Source organism: Numenius arquata, chromosome 6 (assembly GCF_964106895.1).
Source record: "Numenius arquata chromosome 6, bNumArq3.hap1.1, whole genome shotgun sequence".
Classification (NCBI taxonomy): Eukaryota; Metazoa; Chordata; class Aves; order Charadriiformes; family Scolopacidae; genus Numenius; species Numenius arquata.
In genome coordinates this window covers 241,415-259,741 of record NC_133581.1, presented here as the reverse complement: position 1 = coordinate 259,741, position 18,327 = coordinate 241,415, and the positions used below count along the sequence as shown (strand labels likewise).

The 18,327-nt window shown below is 53.7% G+C and overlaps 1 protein-coding gene across 1 annotated transcript; it reads left to right on the top strand.

The window, feature by feature from the left end:
• The first annotated feature begins 596 nt into the window (after nucleotides 1-596).
• LOC141465284 (inner centromere protein-like) lies at nucleotides 597-17,021 on the top strand. The gene is made up of 15 exons (XM_074148632.1): nucleotides 597-739; nucleotides 1,070-1,183; nucleotides 3,839-4,530; nucleotides 5,649-5,700; nucleotides 9,121-9,256; nucleotides 9,344-9,478; nucleotides 10,623-10,732; nucleotides 11,060-11,171; nucleotides 12,368-12,478; nucleotides 12,795-12,925; nucleotides 13,141-13,219; nucleotides 14,109-14,210; nucleotides 14,445-14,555; nucleotides 16,011-16,167; nucleotides 16,677-17,021. Exons 1-15 carry the CDS (start codon nucleotides 597-599, stop codon nucleotides 16,880-16,882), a joined length of 2,391 nt encoding a protein of 796 aa, XP_074004733.1. The 3' UTR covers nucleotides 16,883-17,021.
• Nucleotides 17,022-18,327: the final 1,306 nt, after the last annotated feature.

Sequence of the window (18,327 nt, the reverse complement as noted above, 5' to 3'; positions counted from 1 at the left end):
CTAGTGCCCGCCCCATAACGTCACCGCCGCGCCAGCCTATCGCCGCCGCGCCGCGCCCCCGGCCGCTCTCCCCATTGGCTGCGAGGCGGCACGGGAGCGCTCAAAAACGGATTCTCCTCTGCTCCCCCGTCTCTGTGGTCGTGGAGGACTCAGCTTGAAAGGCGGGGCCTGGCGGGGAAGGCAAATAGCCTGCGGGGCTTTAACGGCAGGGCAGTGATGGACGTGGGCAATGGCCAATAAGAGGCTCCGCCCCTGGGGGGGCGCGCTGTGATTGGTGAAGGGAGGGATGATCTCGGGGCGGGAGAGGGAAGCTGTGCTCGTGAAGGCGAGTGTGAGGCGAGGCCTGGGTCCGAGTGGCGGCCGGGTCCGGTGGCGGTGAAGCGGGTCTAGGCCCCGTGGGGCGGCTCCATCCTAGGGGAAGGTGGGCAGAGGGACCCGGAGTCCCTTGGGGCCTAAGTTCCTGTTTTGTGTCTCCCTGGGGTGCAACACGGAGCCCCAGCCCTCACACCCCGCGCTGAGGCCAGGAGCGGGCCTGGCGCCTCCTCTCTCGCCCGTGGGCGCCTGCGAGCCTCTGCCTCCCCCTCTGTGTTTCAGGCATGGCCGTGGCGGAGGCTGGCGGTCCCACGCAGCTGCTGGAGGTGTGCGGGCAGAGGCTCTCCCGGTTCCTCCACAATGCCGAGCACAAGCATTTGGCCTGGCTGCGGGAGGTGGAGGAGCAGGGCATGCAGATGCTGGATAGGTAGGAGCTACCCTCAAGGGGCACCTCTCCATCCCCCAGGGAGCTCCCAGCCCCAGGGAGCAGAGGGCTGTGTGTGCTCCCAGCTGCTGGTGGGCAGCCCTGATGCGAGGCCAGGTGGGCGTTGGGTTTTACAGCTGAGCGACTCTGGTTTAGCAAAGCTGTGTGTCCCGCAGCTTGGCTTGGGCCCTGCTGCCAGCTGGATGGTGCATTTCACTCCGTGTGTTTCTTGCCCAAAGCTCATCTTTATTAATGAATGAACCTTATTTGTGGATAGTGTTGTTCTAGGCAGTGGGGGCAGCAATCTGTCTTCTGCCTTTGTGTACTCAACAGCAACTTTGGGGCTGAACCTGAATTAATGCCCAAAACGCCGTCACAGAGGAGGCGTCCCAAGAAGAGGCGATCCTCCTGTCTGAAAGATGAAAATAAGGAGCCAAACAGGAGGAGGTAGGTGAGTCGGTTTGCTCTGGCTCTGCCGCACAGTGTTTAGGAGTGAAACAAAGTAGTAACTGCTTCCACATACACAAGAATATAAAATACCTGCTTTATTTCATGAGTTAGTAATACATTTAAAAGGGCAGGTCAAGATCAATCAGCATTTTGATTCTTGTGAAAGTTTGCAATAGACTTGGCTGCTTTCCTTTACTTTCATTGTTGCTTTTTCTCTTTTCTGGTTAGAACCAAAGAATAATAAATATTTTATTTTCTTGTCTGTTTAGGTTTGGGGTTTGTCAAATTTGATTTTGTTTCAGCATGATTTTTGACCTGAGGTTGCTACTGGTTGTTCCTTCCTTGAACCTTTGTGCTGGTGCCTGAGAGAACCTGACAGTGGCACTGGCTGCCAGCGAGGTGCAGAAGCAGCATGTCCACAGCCATTCTCTGAGCTGGCAGGCAAAATGGCTCAGAGGCACGAGCGGTTACACCGAAGTAGAAATTCCAAGTGATTTGCTTAGATCCAGCCCTACTTGAGGTTTTTAAAACCAGTCCTAAGTAGGCAACAGTTGCCTGCAAACAGATGCCAAGGCAGGATGGTGTAGGGCATTATTTAATTGTGTGTGTTGTCAGGGATGTCTGTCATGCTAATTAACTTCCTTGATGCCACTGCTTCATGCTGGCTGGCTCTGTATCTGCCCTGTCTCGTGGTCAGCGGCAGGCGGCTGACCTTCCCAGAAGCATCTGCTGCGAGCCCAGGGTCGGCACGCTGATGGTGCTGCAGTGTCACCCAAACCTTGTCACTGGGCGTGCAGTGGCAAGCTGTTTATGCGTTAAGGCACTTAAATGTTGATAACTGTGGTGAAAAACCCACAGAAGTTGGACAGGAAGAGCTAGAACTAAAAGGCTGTCAGAAAGCAGACATGGAGGATGGAGAGAGCAGCAAGAATAGCAAGGGAGCGTGGGAAGTTCGTGTGTGTGTGTGGTGAAGGAGGGCAGGAGAAGAAAATGCTGCAGATCTAAACAGGGAGAGCTCTGAAAACATCCTGTTAGTTTTCAGGTAGCAGCTGGGTTGCTCCCCTGAAGAAGATGAGCCTTGTGTGTATTTTTCCATGTTTAAGCTTCATTTTGAGAAGGATCTGCTGATGTGACAAAATGCCTGGGCGGGCGGGGGGTCACTTCTCAACAGGAAGTTCATGCTGCGGTTCAGCACGTTGTGCTCCATCCTTCGGGGTCAGGCCACTGTTGTTTTCCCCACTCTTGTTTTTCTCAGTAGGTATTTAAAAACCCATTTCTTAGTGTATTGTTAGTTACATGTTTCCCAATTAGTAGTCGCTTTTTGCTAATTCCAGCAAAACGTCCCACTTCTTGCCAGAGGTCAGAATGAGGAGTTGGGAGGAGGAGGCTGGAAGGAGGGGAGAAGTTACCGGTGTGAACACTGGCAGTGGGACAAGTCCCTGCTCACTGCTGGTCGTGCACCGGGGGCTGTCAAACCTCGTTACGCCGCAGTGGGGTTTCTCAGCTGCCTTCTCGAGTTGTTGCATGCTTCCACATTAGCTCTCCTTTTGGTCTTTGTCTCCAATCTCCACCCTTTACCTGGCTCCTCTGGGTCACTCTGGTGTGGGAAGCTGCCTTTCTCTGGACAGTAGAGTTGTCCTTTGGCTTTGTGCACCCAGTCTCCTGGACTTGTTGATCAAGTATGTGGCTCCAGCCTCTCGTTACCCGATGGAACCAAGAGGGTTTCACTGCCGAGGTTCCCCAAGCCTCTGTGTAGCTGGTCAGGTTTAACTGAGGCAATAGAGCTGGAGACAGCTACTGTACCGGATAATTTTTCTCCTAAATAGCAGTAACTCAGAGAATTCCCAAGTCCTGACTGTACAGGTGTGGTTTTTGTTGCCTTCCTCAGGATTGTGCTGTTGGGTACCACGTGTCTGGCTGCATTGCTGTGTCTGGCAGCCTGTTCTCAAACTCTGCATTCAGAGCCATGGATGTTCTCTCAGCACCCGGGTCCCTGCCTCCCCAGCGCTGGGATGTGTTTTATACCGAGCAGCCTGCCCCAGAGCAGCAGAGCCTCCTGCTTCTGGCTGGGATCTTGTAGCTCCACAGGGAGCTGATCATGAGAGACTGCAACATCTTTGACCCAAAATCCCTCCTGGTGTGGATTTGCTCAAGGCAAACAGAGCGGAGTTGTCTGTACCAGTATGACTTTGCTGTCCCCTGGTGTCAACCCACCTGAGGCTCTGAGTTACAAAGAGTGAGGAGTGCCCTGGTGCCTCGGCTGCTGCCATCTCCAAACGATACAACCTTTAATGTGAGTCACCCAGTGCCCGGGCGGGCAGCTGGGGTGGCTGCAGGGAGGGTGTGTGCCCTGCTTCCCTGCCTCTGGTGTTGAGTGGTAGCGTCCAGCAAAAAAACACCTTGCAGGCAGCAGAGAGCAGTAAGCAGCAATTTCTAAATTGTTCCAGTTAAATCTGCTGGAGCACATCTGCGAGCTCTCAGGCTTCAGCTCCCGCATTTCACCAGCAATAAGAGATGGGTTGCGAGGGGGAATGGTGGAGGGAAGAACTCTGCAGGTTCACGTCAAAACTTGTTGTCTGCTTTTTTTCTCTAAAAATCATTTGGGAGCAGGAGACTTCTTCATTGCTTCATGTGAAATTGTTTTTATTTAAGGTTGTCCAGAAGGAGAAGCGGTGTCAAGCCAGTGTCTTCCAAGCTGAGTTCCCAAAAGTGCCCCAGCGAAGAGCAGCCCCGGAGCCCCGGCTGCCCAGGGGAAGAGGTGTCCGTGCCCGAGCCTGCGGTGGGATCTCAGGCCAGTGTTGAAACTGACGCCCTGGCACCAACTGGGAAATGGCCAGCAGAAGCTCCCGTGGCAAAGAGGGACTGTGGGGACAGCCTGCAGGGCGCCAATGGCAGGGATGCAGCCTGTCAGGCTGCTACGGGGCAGCAGTTACCTGAAGGGGATGCAAACACTGAGCCTCATGGTGTGTCTTCCATCCCTGCGGTCCCCAGTGGCCAGGCAGATGGGGAGGAGGCCCCCAAGAGAGGAGCAAGTACCTCCACTCCCAAGGCTGCTAGAAACGGAGATCCTGCCGTGCTCCAAGAAGATCTGTCTCCTCAAGGCCTCAAAACGGTGCTTTTCCAGGACTCTGACAGCAAAATGACTAAAGTGAAATCCAAAACGCGCCGTTGCTCAGGACGCCAAAGCTCAGTGGGTGGCCCCAACAAGAGCCATCGGACCTCATTGGTGCAGAAATACTCACTGGCTGGCAAAAGAGAGAGCATGATCCGGAGGTCTATCAGCAGGGCCATCTCAAAGAAAGCAGCATCGCGAGAATCATCCTCTGCCTCCAGCAGAGTGAGCTGTAAGTTCCCTTCAGTTGCTGAGTGCATTCGTTTGGCTAAATCAGCTTCTTGGCTTTGTGGGGAGTAAGTGGCTCTGGAGCTGCTCATCCCTATTAGCTCTGGCTCCTCTCAGTGTCCTGGTCAACAGGCCTTGTGGCTTCCACCCTGTTGGGGTGCAATCGTGGGGTCCCCATCTGCTGTCGGACCACGTCTCAGGCTGTGTTCTGCTGCAGCAGGTGAAGGAAGTGTCTGCAGGGGCATGGGCACAGGGGCTGGAGGGCGGGTTACACGGGCTGTGGATGGGCAGAAAAAACAAGAGTGAAAAGGAAAATGCGGTCTGGCTGGTTCTAGACACATGTGCGGTTTGGCCGGTCAAAGAGACTATTGCATTCCCCGGGGAGGGCCTTAGTTTGTGTGTCTTCTGCCAACTCTCCAAAAAATCTATAGGAACTGAATGTCTCCACCCCTGAAATGTGTCTGAAATTGGCAGAGGAGTCGAAATGCTTTCTGGGTGAAGGTAGGAGAGTGGATGGACTGAGAACCAAACGGCACAGTTAGCGGAGGAAACAGGATTCAGAAATCCAGGCTATTCCTGGTAGCGCTAAACTCACGTCCTCTGCTCCCACTGCTCCTGGGAAGGTTTTGCTGTTTGGACTTTCTGAAATCATTGCTTCTGAAGTCAGATTGGCTTCTAATAAAGTGCTGAGGCCTTTGGTATTTAGTTTTGTCAGCTTTGAGTCACACTGTATTTAGGCATTTGTTATAACACTTCCAGCTAGGTGGTGTTATGAGGGGAATGAAATCAGCCTAAATCCACCAAATCTCTGCTTAAAACCATGTAGGGAGGCAGGAGCTGAAGCCGCTTGACGGGGAAAGGCAGTCTCTGACACAGGCAGGAGCGTGTTTGTGCAGCTGGAGCCGTCTGCAGGCAGAGGAGCTGCTGCTTCCCAGCCCACACCAGTTTGTCAGTGACACTCGAGGGCGGTGGCGGTGCTGGTGTGGAAAGCTGGGATGAGCAATCGGCGTGTTCCCTGGCAGGGGAGCCTGCAGAGACCTGAGCTCCACCACGCACACAGGCCTGCTCTTGGGAAGCCTCAGCATGAAATCCCCAAGCTTAGTGTTTGTTCTTCTCCCCCAGGTCAAAGCTCCCTGGAGGTGTTTGTGGAGGAAGATGGGACCAGCATCCTGAGGTGAGGTTACCGTATAAAGCAGGGGGAAGAAAGCACAGAAAACCCTGCAAAGCAGCTATATGGGTCACTTCTATATTACAGATATAGGTCTGGTTCTGTAACATACTGTTGAGGTGATGTTGTCACCTGGGGCTGGTTGATACCCAAAGTTTGTGCTTCCCTTCCCGAAGCGAGCCCAGAGCAGGGTGAGGTTGATCCCTGCAGCAGGGTGGGCTCCAGTCTGTGCCGTGGGGCTGGAGAGGCTGCCAGCCGCCGCTCTGCCGGGTGTGGGCTGGCATCCTGCGGGTTATGTCCCGGGATTCCTGGCTGCCACCAGCCTCCCAGTACCTGGAGGTGGGTCAGTGGGGCTCTGACCTGAGAGCTGGGCAGGTAAGGCTCAGCCTAAGGCTCCTTTTTACCTGCTGTGTGGGAGTTCTGTGGCAGCGGATGAGGCTCCTCAGTGTGTTGGTCAGTGATGCAACGGAACAGCCCTTCAGAAGAATTTACAGCTCCCCCTCTGCGTGGCCTGGCTGAAACAGGCCTGTGCTCTGGATGCGCTTAGATTTATCTGCGCTTTCCTTGGCGTCCCACGTGCTGGCTCCACCATACTTTTATCACCTGTGACGTGCCCTTCAGAGAGTGGAAATAATTAAAATAGCTCTTCTTTTACAGACCTGGCCTGGAACTGAACCCCCTAAATGAAAAGGTAAGTTCTAAGGAACAACCTACAAACTGTCTATCTGGACATCTTCTTGCCTGAGTTGATGCCTTTGGCTGAGCGTTGCCCCTGGCAGTGGGGAGTGTGGCCAAGGATCATTCCGTCACCTCCCTTTGAGCTCAGCTGGGTTGGCCAGAGCTGCCCTTCTGATGCTTCGGCAGCCACTGCAGCTGGTTGCTCTCTGGCTCCTGGTGGGCAGAGACTTTTTCTGCCTTGATGAGGCCTCTTCAGGATGGAGTGTTTGGAGGTGCTTGGCCGGATTCCCGGGAGTCAGCCAGCTTCTGCCTGTCAGCTGGGCATGGTAATTGAGTCTCTGGTGCGTGGCTGGTCAGAGCTGCAGAAATCAGGAGGGCAGTTCAAGCTAAAGTGCTTTCCTTGGCCACTGAGGCCGTGCCTGCACCTCTGCTTCTCCTCCTGCGGGAATGTCATAGTGGTGCTTGTGGTGCCTAAGGATCCTGTGACCTGAAACACCCTACAGGCATCTGTCCTTCAGGACTGGAATACCTGTAGCTTGAAAATTGGTGTCTCCAAGGTGTGCAGAAGCTGCTTGTCATTCTCAAGGCACTTTGACTTTGGAGTCAAAGTTTGGTAAAGCTTCTGTGCTGGCTGAGAGGTGCTGGGCAACTGTCCCTCCTGCAGAGGCTTGTGTCTGAGCAGCCCCCTCTTACTGAAGGGAGCTGCTCAGTGTCCATGCAGCGCAGCTCTGGTTGAGGGATAGGCAGACCCTGGCCTGGCAGCTGGAAGTGATGGGCTCTTTCAGGGCAGCAGGTCCATGGTAGCCTTGTTCTTGGAGCAACTGTGCAAAGAGAATGTTTCCTTTTCCTGCAGACTCCTGAAGACGTCCCCGATTCAAGCAAAAGTACACAAGCTGCCAGCCCCCTTGCACAGCATTTGTCTCCTCCTGAGCAGTGGGCAGGGAACAATGGAGGTAACTTCAAGTTGGTCTTGCTTTTCTGGCATGAAAAAACAAAAAGACCAGAGAGTCAACATGAGGGTTTGTGGAAAGTCTGGGACTTGTGCTGAAACGAAACCACCTCTGACCAGGCAAGGTAACTTTTCAGGTAAATTTTGATCTCCTGAAGAGGTGAGACATGCAATTAGATAAGCAAGGGCATCTTGTAAATGCGTCCAAGCCTTGAGAGAAATACTGTACTGCTCAGCTTCAGGCTGCAGAGTGAGTAAGTGGGGCCACTTTGAAAGGAGATTGCTCTTAGACCTGGATTCTTCCACATAGAGTAATGATCTGTTAAAGTGCCTTGATGTGCCTTTCCTCTGGGTTTAGTTATGTAAGGATTTACACATTTATTTACTGTGCCTCAAAGCAAGGAGAGGGAGAGATTCGAGTTTTTTGTGTATCCCCAGTGGGAGCCATAGGATCTGGGAAGCAGCTGGAGCTGGAGACCTTCTAGTGAGGCTGGTTGTGCCTGTGCAGAAGGGTCTGTACCGGGTGCGTGCTCTGGTGTGCGCACGCAACCCTGATATTCCAGGGACCCATCCAGGCCCGTGGGGCTCTAAGCACATGAGAGCTGGAGACCGGAACCGGAGCCCTGCAGTGCGCTTGGTGCTAACTACAGGTCTCTTGGCAGGAAGCTGTGTGAATGCAACCAGTGAAGCCCAGAACAAGAACCAGGAGCAGCCCTGCTGTGCCGAGTCCCAGCAGAATCCCTCACGCATCTGGTATGAGACACTTGCAAGGAGGAGGAATGAGCCAGTGGTCTGGAAGGACTTGGGCCTGGCCTTTTAAGTAACTTGTTTAATAAGCTTTGGGTGTTTATTCCCCCCCTTCCAATGTAGTTTTGAAATCTTTGGCCAAATCTTGTCTTCTGGGAGTTCCTTGTGACTCCTTGAGCCATGTTTGGGTCTGTGAAGCAGACGCACGAGTTCATGCCCAGACCAGGAAGGTGACTGAGCCAGCAGGGTTAACTCGCGGCTCAGACGGGGCTCATAAAGGGGTGGTGCAAGAGAGGTTTCAGAAGGCAACACGAGTAGGTGACTGACCCATTTATTTTTATCTTGTGCGAGTGTCTGGAATACCTGACTTGTTTCCTCACTGCCTGTATTACTGGTGTTTCATGTGAGATTTCAGCTGCTTTTAGCTTTGCCCTCAGTCCCCTGCTCTGGCTTTGCTGGGGTGAATTTACTGTGGGTAGTGGCTGGGGAGTAGCAGTAACCCCTCTCCTCACCTGGATGCTGAGCACCGTGTGATGGGTCAGGATCCTCAGTCTTCCTCAGGGCTGCTGCTGGATCAGGCTCTGATTGTGCAGTGAAGCTGCCCCCCCTGATTTTCCCTGGAATTAGGAGGTGCCAGTGAGGTCATTTCTGACGCAGGTAAACCTGTGAGCATCTGAAGTATTTATAAAGCCCGTGAACCCTGCCCGTGAGGCAGCCGGGCTGGTTAGCTGCCGACACACAGGGGTTGTCTGTCTCCTGCTGTTAACGCCAGACAGAACCAGGACTTCTCGCTCTCTGGGACTCAGGGTGGGGAGTTAGGGTGAGCGTGGTGTTGCACATCACTGCTCTGGGACTTGGGCCATCCCCTGCCTTTCCCATCCTCATTCCTCATGGGATGGTATGCCTGCCACAGGGCTGACCAAGCTCACAGGGGGCCATGGCCTCTGATGGCAGTGAGCGGGCAGAGGGGAGTGTGTAACAGCAAGTAAATGCTTCTGGCAAGATTGGGGAGCATCACGGTCACCTAATGTGCCTCTTGCTAATGCCGTCAGGACACGGAACTATAAACAAGCAATGGGCGCTATATGGAATGGGCAGCAGCAGGGGGGTCAGACCCTTTCCCCTTTGGACGACAAGCACAAGAGTTCAGCAAACCAGACTCCAGCTTCCTCCTCTCCAGCTAGCAGGGTGAGTGGGTGCCATGGTCCTTCGCCCCCCTCTCCCTTCCAGCAGTGCATTCACCAGTACTTCCACTGATACATCTTTTCCTCTTAGGTTGTGAGACCACTGAAAAACTTCCTGCAGGCCGTGCAACGAAACCAGCTGCTCACGAGCCCGGGACCCTCAGGACGTGGGGGCATCATCAAGAATTTCATCAAACACAACACTCCCACCCGACCTGATCTTAAGGTGCGTCAGTCCCACCTTCCCTCGCGGGGCTGGAGGAGGGATCGAGTTTGGGGAATGGCAGGAGGGACTGTTTGCTTGGAAAAGTGTAAATATATTACTGATTCTGTCTGCTGCCATGGATCAGTGCAAGTCCTCGCAGCAACTGGCCTCACAATTCTACTTCAGCCTCCCCAGGGAAGGGAGACTGGCTGGTGTTGCCTTGCACAATCTGTGCACACATGTTGTTGCTGGCCAGGGGTCTTTACCAGCAGTCCTCAAACCTTCCTGATACACAGGGAAGCCTCAGCTGCTCTATCTGTAGCCAGAAGAAACATTTTATATTCTGGGGCTATTGAACCACAGGAAAGTAGGTTGCTTTTCCATTTGCTGTGGGAATCTGACCTTGTGTCTGGCAAAACTGGCGGCTGCGGGGCTGAAGGGCCAAGTGGGGTCAGGCAGTGGGCTCTACCACACACTGGTAAGGAGCCACAGCTGAGAACGGGGTGCATGTGCTGTGAAGGGGTGTTCTAGTGTTACTTCCAAACCCTCAGTCATTTTTCTTTGTCTCTTCTCTACAGGGAGACTTTGTTGTAAGTAATGACACCCTTAGCAGTGGGGGCTGGAAGGTTATAACAGCTATGGCACTGACAGCCTCACTCTCCCCTCACTGCCATCCACGCAGCTCGCTGGCCAGATGAGTAAACTGGCCACACCAGTGGTGAGGTGGCAGGATTTCTTTGCAGGTGTGTTCTGCTGGGGCTGGGAAATGCTGGGAATGCTTTTGGTCTCTAAGTAAGACAACTTGCACTGTGCCCCTTCTCCCCCTTCTTCCCACTGCTGGTGTGGATGACAGGCACAGAGTGTTTGCTGCAGGTGGTCACCTACAGCAGGAGTGTGCCATTCCTTGCCTAAACACACTCCCTACTGAAGGATGGAGGTGTTTCCCTCCTATCCCCGCAACTCTTCTGCTCTTATTAGTTGAATAAGTGCTGTTGCCAAACCTGCGTTGTTTCTTCCCTACTCTTCCCTTCCCATCTTGGTGTGTGGCTGCCTGTGACTCTGCCAGTGTGTTCTTTGCGGGCTGCCTCGCCTCTGGCTGCCTGGGCACAAGCAGCCTGAGGGCAGAAATGGGCCATTGGTACAGTTTGAACTCATCTCCCCTCAGGAGAAGGAGCGGCAGAGGCTGGAAAGCCTCAGGAAGAAGCAAGAGGCTGAGGAACAGAGGAGGAAGAAAGTGGAGGAGGAGAAGAGACGGCGTCAGGCAGAAATGAAGCAGTGAGTTGGGTCCTTTATCTCCTGCTCCTCCCTGCTCCAGCACGGAGCTGCCTTGGGGTCTGTCCCTGCCCGGTGGCCAGCACTGCTGCCCCACAGCACCCCGGGCACTGCTGGCCATGGCTCGCTGCAGCAAGGGCTGCACTAGTGCAAAGCACCCAGTAACATCTGGATTTACTGCAGCGGTGAGCTGAGCCCAGGCTCGGCCAAAGCAAGTCAAGCAGCGTCACTGTTTTCCCCAATTGCCCCGGCAAGTCCCCGTTCCCCCATCACCCTCTGTGCGAGCGTGGACAAAGCTGACCACCCCCTCTTGCGCACACACACACACAGGAAGAGGGAAGAGCGTCTGAGGAAGGCACTGCAGGCTCGGGAGCGGGTGGAGCAAATGGAAGAAGAGAAGAAAAAGCGGATGGAGCAGAAGATCTTGCAGAATGATGATAAGGTAAGAAGGCTGACCAAGCTGTGGACCGCTTAGTGCAGTGACACTATCTCCCTGAGCTGTGAGACCAAAAGGGTGCAAACAGGCCACTGGCACAAGCCCAGGGTTGCTGCTGGTGGTGACTAATCAGGTGGTGGGTACATCTGCATCAGAGACAGTGGAATTCTCTGTCGAGCAAGAGGAGGCTTTTGTTCTCCACACCTCTGCAGTGGTGCTAAACATTCCTGTTCTGACACGCAGTGTTCATGGTACTCTGCTCTCATGGAATGTGGCAGCATCCCTTGTCTGTGAAGAGGCCTGAGATGAGACACCCTTACCCAGCTCGCAGTGCGCTGGGTGAGCTCTTCTCACTAACTGTTACAGCAAAGCCACGACGTTCAGAGGGGGTTGCAAAGACGCAGTGGGAGAGAACAGCTGTGGAGCACACAGGGGATGCTCCTGGCTGGTAGACGGGGCTGTGTGTGCATTTGTGTGCATTTGTATTGTGTTTGTGTGTTAAAGCCCTGTCTGCCCTCTTCTGAGGACGGGTAGAAGATGAAGAGCATGCCGGGATGGGCCGCTGATGGCTGCGTGCAGGCAGCGTTGCTGCTTCCCTGCAGGATCTGTGGGGCTGGGGGAGGCTGTGCCTGCCTGACCCACAGCCCCAGCAGCCTTTGGAAAGGCTCAGCCTTAGGAAACATAAGAATTGTGCTCTTTCCAGCCTTTCCCAAAGCCTGAGTGGCTAAAAGCACCGCCAGCCCAGGCTGGTCTGCTGCAGTGGAGGTGCTGGTGCTCCTGCTGGGACAGAGCTGGGGTGAAGGAGCTGTGTCTGACCCCCAGCTTTCACAGCCCAGTCCGTGCTGCAGCTCAGGCGGCAGCAGCACCGCAGGCAGAGCTGAACCCAGGTGCTACATCCCCTTGTTGGGCAGAGAGTCACAAGAGGGAGGTGTGGATTTTGGGGCTGTGTAACGGTCTCTGTGCTCCTTTCTCCCATCACCCAGGGGCTGGGTGTCTCTACACGTGGCCTGTAAGTGGTGGACTTGCTGCTGCTGGAGGCTGGCGCTAAAACCAGTGCCCGTGTACTGCTTGCTGGGTGTTGGGTTCTCAGTCTCATTAGATCCTGGAATATCACAGAATTCCAAAGCCTTCCCTGTCCTCCCCTTGGAGGAGGCCTGCGAGGTGTCCTCAGGGGCGGTGAGCGGACACTGTGGCTTTCTCAGGTGCGCCTCTCCCAAGTGCGGGAGGAGAAAGGGGCAGAGGAGCGGAGCAGGAGAAAGCTGTCGAGAAAACCTGGGGAAGCCGACGCACGGAAGCAGAAGGCACCGAGGGGGGTAAGAGCAGCCCTGGGCCTCTCCTGCATGTGGAGAAGGAGAAAGGGTAGCAGGGAACCGGTGGGATGGGGACAGGTTACTGCCCTTCCTGCTGCAGGGATTTTGGGGTCCCTGTGCAGGATTTCTGCTCAGACAGTTGATGTTGGGTTTCAACACAAAGGTAGCTGTGGGGACAGGAGGGAGCTGCTGGGCAGGCTGTGGGAGGTAAGAATGAGATAGAACACGTACAGGTTGTCTCAAAGCATTTGCTTCACGTCCTCCCATCTTTCCCCACGTGAGCTGGAGGGTTACAGGGGTTTTCTTCTGCCTTCTCCAGGAGGAATATGAATTTGAGCAGCAAGGACCACTGCAGAAAAGGAGAGAGGAGGAAGTGAAAGAAAAAGGAAATAAAGTTTTGGAACTGAGAAACCTTGTGGAGCAGCAGCAGGTGGAACAAGCGAAGGAGAGGTATCAGCTGGGGTCTGCCCTGGAGGAGGGGAGCGGGCAGCAGGCATGGTGAAGCAGTAAATATATGTATATATATGTTGCTGGAACTGGGAGGTTGGTGGGAGTGTCGGGCTGTCCCTAAGGTCTGGGGTGCTGTGGCAAGGGGCTGTGAGGGTGCTCGGGGGAGAGGTGGACACGCTTTCCTCTATAGCTAAATCCTAGTTTTTTTTCCCCAGGGATCACAAACAGCACAGGAAGGAGAAGGCTCCCCAGCCACAGCTGGAGTCAGCAGTGTTTGCTGAGAAAAACATAAAGGTGGGGAGTTGGAGCTGTCTTGGAACAACTTCTGTGTTGTAAACTAGTGAGGCATAGGATACACTGACTTATTTTAACATCAGACTCATTTCCCTAGTGCTGTGTTACTGTTTAAGGTTGTAATGCTCGCTATTAAGTTATTTAGAGAAACAAATACAATAAAACTGATGAGGAGCCAAACGTGTTACTGTAAGAAGTTGGGGTGTGTGTAAGAATAAGCCAGCCCCATCACAGGGTGGGTGACAGCCATACAATGGTGCTTTGAAGAACACCTCCAAGTGGCATTTGCTGATACTTAAATGAATATGGAAATTAGCAAGAGGTTTATTTTTTTTCATGCTACATTCACTCGCTGTATTTGGAGGATGCCATCCCCGTAACAAACTTCAGGTGTCATATGGCTTCATGTAACATCATTTGCATTTATACAAAGAATGTTATGGCTTGAAGTCAATGCTGTTTTTCTCAAAATATCACAGTAACATTTTCTTTTCACTCTCTTTCTACTCCTAACATCACTCTTTCTTCTGCCTTCTTCATTACCAAAAAATCAAACCCCCAAATGCTGCTCCTCTTAAGGATAAATCCCTCCTCCTGTATTTGCTGTTCCTGCTCTTACTCACTAGGTCTGTGACATTCAACGTCCTATTTGTGCTATATAATTTTAATGAAGGTCTGAATTCTTCGCGTGTTGCCAGTGGCTGGGCTGGAGGAGCCCCAGCAAAGCTCCCACAGACAAGAGAGAAGCTGGGTATAACGGAAAGTGCCTGCAGCTCCTGCCCTCCTGTTTGCTCTTCCCTACGGAGCAGTGCGGGAGGAGAAACTCCTGGTATAAAGTGGTTTGGGTTGAAAAGGAGTTTAAGCAGTGATGGTTTTTTCTCTTTATTAGGAGGAAGAGAACCCGAAAGAGCTGCCTGGGCAGGAGAAGAGAGCCAAGCCGCCAGAACCCATTGCTGTGGCTTCCTCTCATCCCTGTCTCGAAGCAGCAAAGGTGAGCGTGAGCTCCAGAGACCTTGTCAATCGGGATCTGAGCAGAGACAGGAGTAGCTTCGAGTCTTGCGTTTGGGTTCTTTCTGCAGAAGACGACACACAGGGACTGAGGATTTTTTATTTGGTTTTTTTTTTCCCCAAGGAACCCAGACAAATATGGCTCAGTTCCAGAGATAGTCTGGTTGTTTCGCTTGGGTGAACATGAACGAATGATTTAATTCTTGCGTCTTAACAGGAGGACGATGGTCTGCAAAAGCCCTGGCAGCAGCTGAGAGAGGAGAAAAAAATCAAGCAACCAGAAGCATTGAGTGGTGCCTCTGGCACATGGCTGAGCAAGACTGTGAAGGTGAGTCCTGCTTCCAGCAGAACCCTCAAATAAAACCAGTCTGTGGTGTCTAATTGACTCCTGTGGTTTGGAGCCAGCCTGCGGATTTATTATCCATCAGTGATGGAGCAGGAAGTTACATCCTAGTGTGTAGGCTGCTGGGGTTGAACAGGCATCTCTGCAGAGGATGGGGATGTCTGTCGTCTTGGGTGCTCGGCCGAGAACTCAGCACGGTGGGAACTGGACAGAAAAGACAGTGTTTTCTCTCAGAAGAGAGGCTGGGGATGGCCACGGGATGGCAGCACGTTGTGAGGCGGCAGCTGAGCCTGCAGCACCCCGATCCCGCCGGGGGGGCTCCAGAGGTGCTTGGAACTGTAGCTGCTTAGACCTGGTAACCGGAGGAGCAGGGGAAAAGCTGCTCAGACAGACCTGAGCACTAACTGCCCGTAAATGCTCCGCTCCTGGGGCTGAGCGGCTCCTCTTCCTGCTGGACTCCTCCGTGCCGAGACTGGTGTCAGAGCTCCAGAGAACAGAAACCAGCTCTGCCATGAGACGTGTGAAAGGGTTCAAGTGCCAGAGCCATGTGTGCAAAAGCCAAGCGCTTAGACATTAGAGGTGTGTCCTTCTAGGGCTTTTCTACAAAAAACAGGAGGGGGAAAGGGTTAAAAGTAGTTTTAAAGTCACTGAGCACAGTGAGGGATGTATTTGTACAGATGTGTGTACGCTTCTGCCTTCCCTTGATGCGAAGAGCCCTGCAGAGTGAGGGCTCCTTCCTGGTGTGTTCTCTGGTCAGCACCTCTGGCTACAACTGTCAGGTCTTCTCCTCCCTGCTCCTCACCGCAGAGCCAGGAGGTGGCTCCGAGCCCTCATCTGTGGCTTCGGTGTGAAAGGGAGCCCTGGCTCGTTCCTGGCCGGCTCCTCCTGGCAGCGTGGAGGGTGCAGGGCGGGCAGTGGCTGTGTCAGCTCTGTGTTTGCTGTCCTGCCGCAGGGCACAGCCCCCAGCTACAGCTCGCTGTTGGACACCGTGGTTTCATGGCAAAGTTCAGTTAAAATAAAAAAAAAAAAGCCAAAAGGATTTGACCCACTTCTGGGTTTTACCAAAAATCTCAAGTTACCTGTCAAGTAGGAATGTTACAGATGTCCCAGTTAAGGGGTAGGCCAAGGGTTTCCTGTACACAGGTGACCCTTTGGACTCTCCCGGTTTTTATTGGACGAGGGGTGAAAATGAGTGTGAGTGATGTGTCTGCTGTAGAAAGTCAGGTGTCAGCTCTCGTTTCTGGCCACCTTCCCTTGTCAGTGCAGTTCTGTGCCCAGTGTGTGCCACCAGGAGCTCACCTCCTGGGCGCCCTCGGTGCGAGGGGGCTGCCATAACAGCCTCTCGCTGTAGGATTGGGGCTGGGACCTGGGCAGGATCCACTTGTCTGGCCGGTGCCTGATCCCACTTCCTGCTCTGGTCCATGCTCTCTCTGCTCCCAGAAACCCGTCTCCACACCCTGTTTAGTGCCCCCGAAGGGCACGAAGGAGTCCAGATCCCCGAAGGTAAATGAAAATAACTACGGGATGGACCTGAACAGCGATGACTCCACAGACGATGAGAATGACCCTCGGAAGCCTGTCCCTGCCTGGGCTGATGGTAGGTGCCAAGTTTGTTTCGCCTTCTTTTAATCTCTCCCCTGGGGAGCTGGAAATTTCCAGGTTCACTCGGTGCAATCTCAGTGTCCCCCACACATGGCCCAGGAGCAAAACCTCGGCAGCGCTGGCCCCCAGTGGGGAGGGGATTGGGGCTGCTGCCCTGTGGGTGCTGGGCTGCTGGAGTTAAAACCGGAGTCCTCCCTGTGTCCGGATCCGAGGGCGGGAAGAGGCTGGAGGTAGCACCACAACAGCCCATCCTCCTGAGAGAACGGGGTGTGAAGGTTTGGGGTACGTCTGGGGTGCTGAGTAACTAAAAGCAAGCGTTGCTGCCAGCTTGGTGATGGGCGAGGGGCTCAAAGCTTTGCTGTGAGTGGGAAAACTTAATCCCACTGTGGAGGTAACTGCTTTTCCAGTGCAGAAGCAGCGTGACTGTCCCACAGGTGCTGCGGGAAAGAGCACCCAAAGCTGCCTGGTAACGAGTCCGCTTCTCTGCTGTGGCTGTTCCTGCAGGGTCTCAGCTGAACCAGGCCGTTGTACACCAGTACTATCACCCCCTCAACGTTGATCAGATCTTTGGGCTGATTCCCAGCCCCAAGCTGGAGGATATTTTTGGCAAGACCAAGCCTCGGTACTTCAAGCGCACGAGCTCAGCTGTGTGGCATTCCCCGCCCGGGACCAAATCCACCTGCGGCCCATCCTGCAACTTCAAAAACTGAGAAATGGCAAAGAAATGTGGTTTATGACAAGATGGTGTGTCAGTTGGTGTTTTCTTAGCACACAGTGCATTTACAATTTTAATCTTTTTTTTTTTTTTTTTCAAAAATACTGAATAAAACCCTGTTGCAGTAAACACTCCATGAGTGTTTGTCTCCCTCCTTTCCCCCACTGTGGTGGGATGGTGCTTCTTGGTGGTGGATTCGAGACCAGGATGTGGTTTCTGCGAGTGAAAATGCAGATGTTTGAAGGCATGATGCTGCACCATCGTGTATTCCCTCGAACTGTGCGCAGGGTCCTACACAAGGAAGCTGTGAAACCCCTCTAGGAAAGAGCAAATTTCTTAATCAGCCTGAGGGGAGAATGTTTTCAAAACCCACCCTCAGCTTTATTTGTGCATTTACCAATGCTTCTAACCACAAGCAGCTTTCCTTCGAGAATTCTTGTGACTGGTTGTTGCTCTGATCCAGGATCTTTTTCCTGCGATAAGAAAAATCTGCGTGGACAGTTCAAGCGATGTCTCAATGTCTTGTCACCGCTCTCTCCTAATGGAGAAATGGTTCTGCTTTTCCAGGGGATGTCAGCGCACGCTCCTGCTGGGGCAGGAGGCGGATGTTTGGGAGCCATGGCTTGGAGAGGGTGGTGGGTAAGTGACTTCCTTCGGGCTGTTTTGGCATCACCCCCAAGTGCTCCCTGCCCTGCGCTCCCTGGGCATCTCCTGGCTCCTGCAGCAGCTCCCTGGGGGCGGTCACCACGCGTTGGGGTGGCCGTGGGGGGTCCTGGGGCCCTGCAGGGCTGCCTGGGGACAGCTGGCACCCCCCTTGTGTCCCTTCCAGCCCCCGGAGGGGTAGCCTCAGCAGCCAGCAGCACTCCAGGAGCCGTTTGGGCAACCAAGCCCTGTGACAGTAGCAGTGAGGAAGGTGCTCGATGAAAAGGGAAAGTCCCCAAGGGGAGCCGTAATAACCTTTTCCTTCCTCTTTCTCCAGTTCCCCCTCGGGCTGCGCCATCCGGCACAAACGTGAGCACCATGGCGGAGCTCCGTCCCACCTCAGTGACACGATGTGTGGGGCTGGGGTCTCTCCTGCAAGTACAGAGCTATTTACCTTCTGGTGGTAAGGTCAATGTGACATGTCAATGTCACATGGCCAATGTGACGCCCATCTACAAGAAGGGCTGGAAGGAGGATCCAGGAAACTATAGGCCTGTCAGCCCGACCTCGGTACTGGGAAAGATCACGGAGAGGATCATCTTGAGTGAGCTCTCATGGCAAGTGCAGGGCAGCTGAGGGATCAGGGCCAGCCAGCATGGGTTTATGAGAGGGAGGTCCTGCTTAACCAACTTGATCTCTTTCTATGACCATGTGACCCGCCTGCTCGATGCGGGGAAGGCTGTGGATGTTGTCTACCCAGACTTTGGTAAGGCCTTTGACACCGTCCCCCACAGCGTT